General features: G+C 42.2%; 1 protein-coding gene across 1 annotated transcript in view; it reads right to left on the reverse strand.

Moving 5' to 3' along the window:
- Positions 1-14,274, reverse strand: part of RAD50 (RAD50 double strand break repair protein) — a 471,242-nt gene that overhangs the window by 38,885 nt on the left and 418,083 nt on the right. The window contains exon 24 of the mRNA XM_077473261.1: positions 7,325-7,467. Coding sequence (XP_077329387.1) covers positions 7,325-7,467 — 143 coding nt within the window. The remainder of the gene's footprint in view (positions 1-7,324; positions 7,468-14,274) is intronic.

The raw sequence follows: 14,274 nt of genomic DNA on the forward strand, positions 1-14,274 counted from the left end.
AAATTGGACACCTTTTGAGACCTTTGACAATTATACAGCGATCAATGATTACTGTATAAATGTCACTGCTAGGGAAGGGGTTAACACTAGGGGTGATAAGGGTGGGGGGTGATTATGTTCCCTCACTGTGTTCTAGTTGTAGGGGGGATGGAACTATCTAGGTAGAGAGAGAGATCAGTGTTCATACTTAGTATGAACACACAATCTGTCTCTACTCCCCTGAAAGAACCGAGATTTGTGTGTTTACACACAGATCCTGGTTCTCACTCTGTTACGAGCGATCACTGGTGCCCGGTGGTCATCGCGCCAGCCGGGCACTCGCATCGGCTTTGGCCACACGTTGCGGGCATGGACAACCTAGTGGCCAAAGGAAAATAGGCGTAAGGTAATGGCAATTTGCCCAGCCGAGCCAACCTGCCGCAGAAAAACTGAGGTGGCTGGTCCAGAAGTGGTTAAAAAAAGTGAGTTGCGGTCTTATTGGTCCACTAACCCAATTCACCATATGCCTGTGTTCTCTGCTTTCATGGCCAGGACGCAATACAAGCAGACCTTATGGTCCATGCATTTTAATGACCATGAACTCTGTAGTTCTCGGGGTGACCCCGAATACGATCGCCTCCACAAAATTCAGCCCCTCGTCAACCACTTCAACCAACAGTTTGCAGCCTTGTTTACTCCTCATCAAGTTGTCTGCGATGATGAGTCCCTTATAAAATTTTCTGGCTGCTTGTCTTTCAAACAGTATCTTAGCCAAGCAAGCAGTTACATGGAGCCCGAGAACTGCCCAGACTACATAGGGAGCAGCGGTAAGATTGTTTGGGACATGGTGTCACCTTTATTTGGAAAGGGGTACCACTTTTATATGGACAATTAATACACAAACGTGGCACTTTTTAGTCACTTGTTTGATCATGGAATTGTCGTATGTGGAAGTGGAGGGATAACTGGAATGTTTTCGTTCTATCCTCCCTTCACGCAGATACTACTGTCCAAATTCAAATGGCGACTGTTGTTGAGAAGCTCCTCTGTGTGCACGAATACAACCTTAATATGGGGGGATGGACTTCAACGACCAGTTGTTGGCACCATACCCAACTGCCCGTAAGGCCAGACGCTGGTACAAAAAAAGTGTCTGTATACCCATTTCAATTGGCTCTGCTGAACGCTAATGTGCTATACAAAGCGTCAGGACAAACTAGATCCTTAATTAAATTCCAGGAAGAGACTTCAAAATGCAAATGCAGGGAGCCGGCTGCATGGGAGGCACTTTCCAGAAGTCCTCCGTGGTATCCCAGGCCAAAGAACATCCCAAAAAAGATGTTGTGTCTGTAGGAAACGGAGATAAAGATGTGACACCCGCTTTTATTGTCCCCCCTGTCCTAACCAACCTGGTCTCTGCATCGATGAATGTTTCCAATGCTACCACACATTAGTCGAGTATTACAGTAGGGTACAGCACTGCACAGTCATAGGGCACACTTTACAGGGTCGTGAAAAAAAGGAAGGATAGATATGGCGCTGCTCTTATTAAGAGGTAATTTGCAATCTCTAGATACTTGAGGGGTGTGTATACCATGGGTGCATATGATGCAAAAAGTGAAAAAAGTGCAGAAAATAAGAAATGTAAAGGATATCCTACTGTGTAAACTTCTTGATCGCTTATTTATAATACATACTGTTAGACGCTGTGCATTCAAATAAAAATAAAATGAAAAAACAAATAGAAAAGCACCAACTTTTCCTGCGTGAAATCTACAATCCCGTGCAAAATCTACAATTCAAAGTAACATTTCTGTGCCAAAAAATATACTTTACAGGGTTTCCAAAGATGTAATTTCATTTTCAGAAACCCAAACCTTTACAGGTACAAATAAAAGTGGAAATAAATACCTATTTCTATCATAGGGGATTTACATTCCCTGTGATAACAATAAAAATTGCACCCCTGTCCCCCCCGTGCTTGCGCGCAAAGGCGAATGCAAGCGTTGGTCTCATGTCATATGTAAACAGTAATCGCACCATGCATGTGAGGTATCACCGCGAAGGTCAGATCGAGGGCAGTCATTTTAGTAGTAGACATCCTCTGTAAATCTAAAGTGGTAACCTGTAAAGGCTTTTAAAAATGTATGTAGTTTGTTGCCGCTGCACGGTTGTGCGCAATTTTAAAACATGTCGTTTTTGGCATTCATGTACTCGGCATAAGATCTTTTATATTTTTCAAACATTTGGGTTTTAGTGCATTAAAATTCAAGTGTCAAAAAAAATTGCGTTGAAAAGTCGCTACACAAATATTGTGTAAAAAAAATAAAAAATTCATCACCTACCATTTTAATCTGTAGGGCCATCGCTTTAAAAAAAATATATAATATTTGGGGGTTCGATGTAATTTTCTAGCAAAAAAAATTAAAAATAAATTCCTGTAAACAAAAAGTGTCAGAAAGGGCTTTGTCTTCGAAGGGGTTAGAAAAGTGAGTGATGTGTAGTATAAGTCTCTAATGTTGTGCATAAAGTACCAGGACAGTTCAAAACCCCCCAAATGACCCCTTTTTGGAAAGTGGGCACCCCAAGCTATTTGCTGATAGGTATGTTGAGTCTATGGAATATTTTATATTTTGCCACAAGTTTCGGGGAAATTACATTTTTTTTTTTTTTTACACAAAATTGTCACTAGAAGAATATTTTGCTCACACATGACATGGGTAGATGTGAAATTACACCCCAAAATACATTCAGCTGCTTCTCCTGAGTACAGGGGAGGTTTTGTGCTATCTGGGCATTTCATGGCCTCCGAAACTGCGTTAGGTAGTGGGAAGTGAAATAAAAAAATGTATGCCCTTAGAAAGCCTGAAAGTGGTGTTTGGTTTTCAGGGTCCTGTACGTGGCTAGACTACCAAAAAGTCCCACACATGTGGTATCCCCATACTCAGGAGAAGCAGCAGAATGTATTTTGGGGTTTCATTTCATATATCTAGGGTATGTTTGGGCAATATATCATCTCAGTGCCAACTATGTGTAAAAAAACGTTTTGGCTTTTTTTTTTTCATTTTTCAATCACTTGTGACAAAAAAAATTTAATATTCAATGTGCTCAACAAGCCTCTCAGCAAATTCCTTGGGGGGTCACTTTAGCACCTTTAGGAAATGAGATAGGCAGTCCAACTAAAAGCTGCGTAAATTCCAGAAAATGTGTCCTAGTTTGTAAACGCTATAAATTTTGTGAAAACCAATAAATATTCGCTTATTGAATTTTTTTTACCCGAAACATTTCGCTGAATGCATTTTGCCCTAAATGTATGACTAAAATTGAGTTTATTGTATTTTTTTTAAAACAAAAAGTAGAAAAAAAAAAAAAAAAAAAAAAAAAAAGTTTCGCTCTTTTTTTGTTTATATCGCAAAAACTAAAAAACGCAGAGGTGATCAAATACCAAAAGAAAGCTCTATTTGTGGGAAAAAAGGACAGAAAATTTAGTTTGGGTACAGCATTGAATGACTGCGCAATTACGAGTTAAAGCAGCACAGTACCAAATTGTAAAAAGTGCTTTAGTCAGGATATTTACACCATAAAACTGGGATTTTTTTGGTACTCACTGTAAAATCCCTTTCTCTGCATTCATTGAGACGGACATAGCCAGATGAGGAATCTTGACCACCAGTATGGTTATCGCCCCACTTCCAGGAGTAGGACACAAGGCACAAAAAAACAAGAGCATCGTACAGAGTTTGCCCCTGCTGGTGCCCACCCCCCCCCCCCAAATCTGCTACAGGCAATTCAGGTAACAAAGCAGTATAACACAACCAGAAGTTGGCAGCAGTGTCCTTCAATGAATGCAGGGAAAAGAGTATACAGTGATTTAAAAAAAAATCCTATTTTCTCTAATTTCTATTGAAGGACACAGCCTGAAATGTTGACCATAGGATGTCCCAAAACAGTGATCGAGGGTTGGGAAAAGCATAACCACCACGCAAAGACACCTGGAAAAATTAACCACCATCTGTAAAACCTTGTGGTCAAAACACACATCTGAGCTGTAGCAATATCAACTTTGTAGAACTTTGTGAAAGTATGAACAGATAGCCATGGAGTTGCCTTACAGACCAGAGGCACAGACACCCGATGACGAAAAAGCCCAGGATGCATTAATCACCCTAGTGGGATGGGCCATAACAAGAAACAGAGTATTACAAGCGGGATTACAAGCCCTTTAGACCCACTGCCGTAGGGCATGTAGGTCCAACATTTCCGGTAAGAGTACCTACCTTATACCAATAAAGTATTGCAGAGATTGCTACAGACAAACAGAGTGTTGCCGTTGGTGTCCGTGCCTGCCTTGGTTCATATGAGAGGACTGGCCATTTGTATAGAAGGAGATTTACTGATATACTGATGAACTAGGAATAAGCTTATCCAGATACGATCTATGCTACGTGATTCTATTATCATCATATTATCCATGCACTGTTTTTTTGTTGCTTTGTTTTTTCACATTATCACAGTCACCATATTATGTTTATGATGTTTAAATGTGCTTTATAATAAGCTTATAATTTTCCTATTTAGAAATATAGGACGTTTATACCTATTTAGAACTTGTCCTCTGGTTCCAGAGCACACCCACTTTTTAGCGCTACATTTTTGGTTTTCATAAGAAACAGGAGTAGCCTACCTTTAATGCATAGGCTTGAACAACAGTCTAATCCATTGAGATTGTAGCTGAGAAGGCAGCCTACCCTTTGATTAGGGCCTCAGTGATCACAAATATATACATATAATACACCTAAAAGCTATTGCTTCCATTACACAAACAGGTGGGCTTAATAATAGAAAGGCCTTCAATAAAGGTTTTTAAGAGGGAATGCGAATCTAGAAACCTGAAAAAAGATGGATACGGGAGAAATTTGCCCGTTAAGGTGGCTGAGAGGTAGATTCTGGCCAAGGTCATTCGTAAGAAGGCCAGAACAGTCTGGGACTGAATTGACTGCGCTCACAACATGGAAGTAATATCTCCAGGTGTGCCAATAAATCTTCCTGGATGTGGCTTTTTTTGCCTTCAGCAAGGCAGCAGAAACGGCTTAAGAACCTCTATATCCTTTAAGATCTGGTTTCAACAGCAAAACACTGAAGCAGGGTGGAAAAGAGGGCCTTGAGTTAGCAGATCCAGTGTTGGGAAGAGGCCCTGGGTTTTCTGCAAGAAGTCTGAGTATGTCTCTATATCAGGATCTTCTGGACCAGTTTGGTGCCAGAAGTATCACTTTCTATCTTTCTATCGGTCTAGTATGTGGAGCAGGTAAGATAAAATGCTCAGAGCAGGGAAGGCATACACGAGCCTGAACTGAGACCAAGGGATAACTAGAATATCTGAGGCCAGAGCTAGAAGATCCCTGGTTCTGGATACAAACCAAAGTGGCTTGTTTTTGTATCTGGAGGCTAGGATATCTACATCTGAAGTCTCCCATTTTTGGCATATCAAATGGAACACATCTGGATGGGATGAAGAGACCATTCACCTTGGTCCAGGCAGCGATGGCTGAGACAATCTGCTTGCGCCGAAGCAGCAATGACGTCACTCCCGTGCGTGCGCACGGGAGCTGCTACTAACGGCATATCGCCGTTAGCGGCATGCTGCTAACGGCGATAGTGCGCCTGCGCGCCACTGTCTACAACGCATGTGCCGTAGACAGCGATGACTGTTTTTTAGTAAATATCTCCTAAACCGAAATCTTGGACCTACAGGTAAGCCTTAATCTAGGCTTACCTGTAGGTCAAAGTGGTTCGTAAGGTTTTACAACCACTTTAAAGCGGGATATGCACTTAGCGGACCTCCAGCTGTTGCAAAACTACAAGTCCCATCAAGCCTCTGGGTGTCATGCTTGTGGCTGTCAAAATCTTGCTATGCCTCATGGGAACTGTAGTTCTGCAAAAGCTGGAGGTCTGCTAATTGCATATCCCTGCTTTAAAGGATAAAATACTGAAATAGCAGCCATAGCTGGCTGCAGGGTACTCCTGTCAGGGTAGAGAATTTTTTTAAAGGGTCTCAAATTTTCTGTCCACATAATCTGAGATGTTTATTTAGGACAGAGACAGCCGAGTCAACCACAGGAATAGCCTTAGTAGGTCTCTTTGTGCCCAAAGAGGTGTGGTGAGATGGAGGAGAATCCACCTGTACAATGCCAAGGCTTCTGCAGAGACAATGAGCTTTCAAGCATTTGTTAACCCCCCCAAAAAAAATGAAGATTCTGGTCCCTTAAAGCGGATTACACAGCACAGCGCTTGTGCTGTGTAATCTGCCCTACTCTAAACTGTAACAAAAAAAACCCTAAACCTACAACTTTCTGTATGCCCTCTCTAAACACACCATGATAACCAGGGCTGCTCAGCCCTGATCTCCTCCCTCTGTGATAGGCTGCCTGCTCCGCTCTCCTCTCTCCCCCCTCCTTCCTGCCTGTCATTCCCCTCTGTCTGTCTCATTAGAAGCTGGCATAGCACACTGTCATTTGTTTTAAAAAATGAGCGCTGTAAATACCTAATTTCAGCTGTCTTCAGGCCGGTCATGTGACTCGCGGCCGCTTTACAGGTATGACACATTGCTTCTGTGGAGGAGACGTGCAGCCACATGATCTCCCCGGTTGACGGAGGGAGATCACGGCCCCTCCCTCAGAAGCAATGTATCGGAGCTGGAAAGCGGCCACGAGTCATGTGCCCGGGCCTGAAGAGAGCTGATATTAGGTATTTACAGCACTCATTTAAAAAAAAAAAAAAAAAACGTATGACACGGTGTGCTATACCAGCCTCTAATAGAGGCATTGACGTGTTAACAAACCCTTTAATAATGAATATTCGCGCTCTATGGCGAAACTAAAATATACCTCGTCTTCTTAGGTAGCTACTGTTATACAGTGTTACATTGAACATCAGATAATGAAAATAAAACATTATCACATATAATAGAGCAAATCTACCAACTTTATATGTGACAGTTTTGCACTTATATTATATTCGATATATAGGCAGAGCTCATGAGTTTTCAACATCATCAAACTTATTGGGGGAAGCTCTCGGTTTAATACAGCCACAGCATTGGGGGGAGAGAAATATTTTGCTGCTTCTCTTAACGCTGCTTCTACATCCTTTTAGGACAGGTAAGTGTCCTAATATTAAAAGTTAGCAGCTACAGCATGTGTAGCTGCTGTCTTTTGGGGCTCTGCTTTAAGGAGGGGTAAGAGGAAGGAGTGGGGGAGTAGCTTTATACTTCATTACATTCCTGACATAATACATTTACACAAAACTAAAATTGCATTACTAATACAAGAAAATGGATGCCATGTACCTTTTGCCCAGCACTGCACCGTCCTCTCATATCAAGTGCAGTATCTCCTTTGATCATCACAACTCTGTAGTTGTATGTCCTTCTCTTATCAGAAGCTGAGACACTTTCATCACCATCAGATCTGATCTCAACGTACTCTATATCTGAAATGCATGAAATATTATCTACATTATTACAATGTAATGGATTATTACAAAACTAAAATAATGCTCAGGTTTCCTAAATTGCTACAAATACAAAAAAACTAGGATGACCTGCCATGAATGTTTTCAGATTTTAATATTACAAATAATAAATCCTGACTTATAAAGCAAAGAGTCCATGGTTTCTATTATTCTGTGGTCAACTTTTTTGAATCCTTCAAAGGCCCAATTTAATATGATAAAAAGAAATAAGGTGAAAACTGTGCTAAGGTAAGTGAACAATATATACCAAATAACTTTCAAATGACTGAAATCAGCTGCGGCTCAGCTGTATCACATATTACAGAAAAACAATTAGAGAAAAAATATATATATATATATATAGAGCCGCGCTAAGTGCACTAACAGATTAAAGTGACGGTATGAAAACAATATAAAGTCAGTGTTATTCTACCCCCAGCCAATGGGGAAATAAGCAATATAGATGTTCTTCCCAGCCACACCCTTAAGTGGGCAGGTCACAATTTAGTGTGCAAAAATTATATAAATAATATATCAGGTGATCACATCTAAAGACACCCGTGAACTAAACATTCTCCAAATAAACACAAAATATTGAACAAATGAAAAAAAGAGGCCAGTCCTTAAAGGATTAGATACAAGCAAAGTCCTCTATGCACAAAAAGTGTTCAATCCACCACCATGTATCTGAAGTCACTTCTTACCGGAACTTCATGATCCCCCACTACAGTGGATCACAGTGAGCATGTAAATATAAGGTTGTCCCCCACTCCAAAGGAATCCTTTCTGTTCACCTTTACATCACCCTCTCCATATACGAATGGCTGGATGCGTTTTTCATAGGATACTTCTCACAAATTTGGAAGGAATATCATTGAAGTTTCAAAGCCTTAAATCCGTCGCGCCGGCCGGACGCACACGGACAAACCCGTCCTGCCTGAACACGAGGTGATGTTTAGCGTGACGCTCAGCCCTACGCGTTTCGCAACAAAATTGCATGATCCAGGGGCACGACAAAACATCTCCTTTTATAATGCCACTATCCCTCCAAGCCTCACTTTGGGTGTGCTGTTTTTCCCGCCAAAACCAAGCCTCATTTTCATTAGTAGACAGGCATAGGTTATTCATTCCCCAAGGGAGCCTCCCCTATTCACTCCTCCATCCAATCCAATTAACCGACCTGTATGCACTTCCGGGTTAACCAGGCCTCATTCTCATCTGGTACAGGAACTGTATGATTGTATTGCCAATAAGAACCAACGGAACGCAGCGCCAATTTCACAACTTCCGGTGTGTCACATCCGGCATACAACACTACCAATGGAATGCAGCGCCATTTCTCCGACGCCGGTGTGTCATATCCGGTGCGTCGTATCCGATATATGACACTACCAATGGAACACAGCGCCATTTTTCTGACGCCGATGCGTCATATCCGGCGCACAGCCCATCACTGCCACTCCCAAGGTCTCCCCCAGGAGCACCCAGTCATCCAACAGGGTCTGCCAACAGATAACAACAACAATTCCCTCACCCCCAAACGTCACATCCGGTGGGTGGCACCACCGTATTCACTTCCGGAATCCGGTGGAACGCAACACCGCTGTCATCAGAGGTGCCCTCATTTACCGGAACAACACAACGTATAGTGCTCGATCTCCAACGCACCACTATCTCTACGGTTGAAAGCTTGCCCCCCCATATCACGGAGGCCGCCGTTCCATCCGGCGCATCACAGCTTGCTCCCGATGGAACGCAGCATATCCTATAGATTTCAGGTCCTCCACCTGGAGTGACATGGGCTACAGCCAGTCCAAGCCCCATTCCCATCTGTAAATCAGAATATCTAACAGACCCAATCCGCCTATGTCTCTCCCTCTAAGATTAACCCCGTGAGGCAACCCAGGGTAAACCCCCACAGTACATTATTATAAAGGCAGAATAATACAAACAAGGTAAGCGGCAATATATTCGCTAAAAAATTAAAATGGCTGTTACCAAATAGTCGCAATAACCTATACATATTAAAAATCCTCAAGAAATCTGAAACTTAAAACTGAACTGATAAAAATATATGCATATGAGAAATCCATAGTGCACTCACTAAGGAGAAGGATCAGACAGCCCTTCTACCTCACACCTTATCCTTAATTTAAATATGCTCAAAGCATATATTACACTTATTTATCTCTTCCTTTGTATACTCCGATACTATCTCATCAGAAACAAAAGAAGAAAAAGGGAAGGATCCAAAGAGCCGATTTATTATTAGTGATCCCCTCAGACTCCCTAACCAAGGATTAATATGGAGGAGTGAGCCTCTTTTGTTTAAGAGGTAAATGTATATTTTAGGGATACCACCCCTGACTCAAACCCAACCCGCCCGTAGGGCATGATGCCAAGAAACTACTGTATTTCACGCCCAAAGTACAGGCCATCGAGGGAGGGCTCACACAAATACATAGTATATATCACTGATACAGACCAAAATACTCTCAGTCAGACCATCCCAAATAAATAAGAGTAGTCAATTCAAAAAAAAGAGGGACATATTAGAAATAATACAAAACAAACAATACAAATTGTAATACAAAAAGCAGTATCAGAAGAAGAAGAAATAGGAAAATTCTGATGGTAACGGATTTCCATAAAACCTACGAGCGCATTCAAGCATTATTAATGAATGCGTTCACATCCGTATCCACGTTGAGGCCATACGGAACATAAGTTCTGAGTCTATGTATCCACGCCATCTCTTGTTTTGATATTTCTCTGACCAATGACCCACCCCTCCAATGATGCCTATACTTGTCAATACCCATATACAAGGTGTTAGAGGGGTCCCTATTGTGCCTTTGATCAAAATGGCGTGACACCGGGTGCTTATCAAAGGCCCTCCTTATATTCCCAATGTGTTCATTGAGTCTCACTTTCAGTGCCCTCTTGGTCCTCCCAATATATTGGAGGCAGCAAGGGCACTGGATCAAATATACCACTCCCTCAGATGAGCAAGTGATAAAAGGTTCGACCTCATAGGACCTTGATGTGCTGGTTGAAACAACATTGGTAATCTTCCTTTCTTTACACCTGTTTAAAGTGCAAACCTGGCAATTTCTACATTTGTAATAGCCCTTAAGATTTTGAAAAAAACACCTGTTGGAACTTGGGGGATCGTGTACGCTTGGTGCAATCCGATTTCCCAAAGATGACACCCCCTTAAACACTACTTGTGGTTTATCCGGTAGTATAGTACCCAGAACCGGGTCACTTGTTAATAAATGCCAGTGTTTTTGTATTAGATATTTAATACGGCGGTGTTGCACCGAAAAGGTAACAAAAGGAACTTTATCCTGTGTCTCTCTATCTTCCCTTCTTCTGTCCTCCAAAAGGGAGGGAACAGAGACAGATTTACGCTTGTTCATGGCCACCCTTAATATGAACAACAGGGGCATCAAATTCAATTTTGAGGCCAGTCAAAGCGAGAGATCTTTCTTAGATTTGAACATCAAGGTGGAAAATTATCGTTTTGTAACCTCTACTTTTTTTAAAACAACTGATCGGAACTCATATATTCCTTTAGACAGTTGCCATTATGAACCCTGGCTGAGGGCAGTACCCCAAGGACAATTTACACGCCTGAAGAGGAACTGCACTAAGGTAGAGACCTTTGAGGAACAGGCGGCTGTTCTTGATTGGAAGGTTCCTGGAGAAGGGATATGATAGGAACTCCTTGTCGGTAGCACTTCAGAGTGCCCGGGAAAAGGATAGGATGAAACTTTTGGAGGACAGAAGAAGGGAAGATAGAGAGACACAGGATAAAGTTCCTTTTGTTACTACCTTTTTGGTGCAACACCGCAGTATTAAATATCTAATACAAAAACACTGGCATTTATTAACAAGTGACCCGGTTCTGGGTACTATACTACCGGATAAACCACAAGTAGTGTTTAAGGGGGTGTCATCTTTGGGAAATCGGATTGCACCAAGCGTACACGATCCCCCAAGTTCCAACAGGTGTTTTTTTCAAAATCTTAAGGGCTATTACAAATGTAGAAATTGCCAGGTTTGCACTTTAAACAGGTGTAAAGAAAGGAAGATTACCAATGTTGTTTCAACCAGCACATCAAGGTCCTATGAGGTCGAACCTTTTATCACTTGCTCATCTGAGGGAGTGGTATATTTGATCCAGTGCCCTTGTGGCCTCCAATATATTGGGAGGACCAAGAGGGCACTGAAAGTGAGACTCAATGAACACATTGGGAATATAAGGAGGGGCTTTGATAAGCACCCGGTGTCACGCCATTTTGATCAAAGGCACAATAGGGACCCCTCTAACACCTTGTATATGGGTATTGACAAGTATAGGCATCATTTAAGGGGTGGGTCATTGGTCAGAGAAATATCAAAACAAGAGATGGCGTGGATACACAGACTCAGAACTTATGTTCCGTATGGCCTCAACGTGGATACGGATGTGAACGTATTCATTAATAATGCTTGAATGCGCTCGTAGGCTTTATGGAAATCCGTTACCATCAGAATTTTCCTATTTCTTCTTCTTCTGATACTGCTTTTTGTATTACAATTTGTATTGTTTGTTTTGTATTATTTCTAACATGTCCCTCTTTTTTTTGAATTGACTACTCTTATTTATTTGGGATGGTCTGACAGAGTATTTTGGTCTGTATCAGTGATATATACTATGTATTTGTGTGAGCCCTCCCTCGATGGCCTGTACTTTGGGCGTGAAATACAGTAGTTTCTTGGCATCATGCCCTACGGGCGGGTTGGGTTTGAGTCAGGGGTGGTATCCCTAAAATATACATTTACCTCTTAAACAAAAGAGGCTCACTCCTCCATATTAATCCTTGGTTAGGGAGTCTGAGGGGATCACTAATAATAAATCGGCTCTTTGGATCCTTCCCTTTTTCTTCTTTTGTTTCTGATGAGATAGTATCGGAGTATACAAAGGAAGAGATAAATAAGTGTAATATATGCTTTGAGCATATTTAAATTAAGGATAAGGTGTGAGGTAGAAGGGCTGTCTGATCCTTCTCCTTAGTGAGTGCACTATGGATTTCTCATATGCATATATTTTTATCAGTTCAGTTTTAAATTTCAGATTTCTTGAGGATTTTTAATATGTATAGGTTATTGCGACTATTTGGTAACAGCCATTTTAATTTTATAGCGAATATATTGCCGCTAACCTTGTTTGTATTATTTTGCCTTTATAATAATGTACTGTGGGGGTTTACCCTGGGTTGCCTCACGGGGTTAATCTTAGAGGGAGAGACATAGGCGGATTGGGTCTGTTAGATATTCTGATTTACAGATGGGAATGGGGCTTGGACTGGCTGTAGCCCATGTCACTCCAGGTGGAGGACCTGAAATCTATAGGATATGCTGCGTTCCATCGGGAGCAAGCTGTGATGCGCCAGATGGAACGGCGGCCTCCGTGATATGGGGGGGGGGGGGGGCGAGCTTTCAACCGTAGAGATAGTGGTGCGTTGGAGATCGAGCACTATACGTTGTGTTGTTCCGGTAAACGAGGGCACCTCTGATGACAGCGGAGGTGCCGTTGACCGGATATGACGCATTGGAAATACTAATGGTGGTGTTGCGTTCCACCGGATTCCGGAAGTGAATACGGTGGTGCCACCCACCGGATGTGACGTTTGGGAGTGAGGGAATTGTTATCTGTTGGCAGACCCTGTTGGATGACTGGGTGTTCCTGGGGGAGACCTTGGGAGTGGCAGTGATGGGCTGTGAGCCGGATATGACGCATCGGCGTCAGAAAAATGGCGCTGTGTTATATCGGTAGTGTCATATACCGGATATGACACACCGGTGTCGGAGAAATGGCTCTGCATTCCATTGGTAGTGTTCTATGCCAGATGTGACGCACCGGAAGTGGCGAAATTGGCGCTGCGTTCCGTTGGTTCTTATTGGCAATACAATCATACAGTTCCTGTACCAGATGAGAATGAGGCCTGGTTAACCCGCAAGTGCATACAGGTCGGTTAATTGGATTGGATGGAGGAGTGAATAGGGGAGGCTCCCTTGGGGAATGAATAACCTATGCCTGTCTACTAATGAAAATGAGGCTTGGTTTTGGCGGGAAAAACAGCACACCCAAAGTGAGGCTTGGAGGGATAGTGGCATTATAAAAGGAGATGTTTTGGCGTGCCGCTCGTGCCCCTGGATCATGCAATTTTGTTGCGAAACGCGTAGGGCTGAGCGTCACGCTAAACATCACCTCGTGTTCAGTGTCCAGGCCGGCGCGACGGATTTAAGGCTTTGAAACTTCAATGATATTCCTTCCAAATTTGTGAGAAGTATCCTATGAAAAACGCATCCAGCCATTCGTATATGGAGAGGGTGATGTAAAGGTGAACAGAAAGGATTCCTTTGGAGTGGGGGACAACCTTATATTTACATGCTCACTGTGATCCTCTGTAGTGGGGGATCATGAAGTTCCGGTAAGAAGTGACTTCAGATACATGGTGGTGGATTGAACACTTTTTGTGCATAGAGGACTTTGCTTGTATCTAATCCTTTAAGGACTGGACTCTTTTTTTCATTTGTTCAATATTTTGTGTTTATTTGGAGAATGTTTAGTTCACGGGTGTCTTTAGATGTGATCACCTGATATATGATTTATATAATTTTTGCACACTAAATTGTGACCTGCCCACTTAAGGGTGTGGCTGGCAAGAACATCTATATTGCTTATTTCCCCATTGGCTGGGGGTAGAATAACACTGTCTTTATATTGTTTTCATA

This window comes from Lithobates pipiens, unplaced genomic scaffold, assembly GCF_037356315.1.
Source record: "Lithobates pipiens isolate NorthernLeopardFrog02 unplaced genomic scaffold, aLitPip1_a1.2 Scaffold_8, whole genome shotgun sequence".
Classification (NCBI taxonomy): domain Eukaryota; kingdom Metazoa; phylum Chordata; class Amphibia; order Anura; family Ranidae; genus Lithobates; species Lithobates pipiens.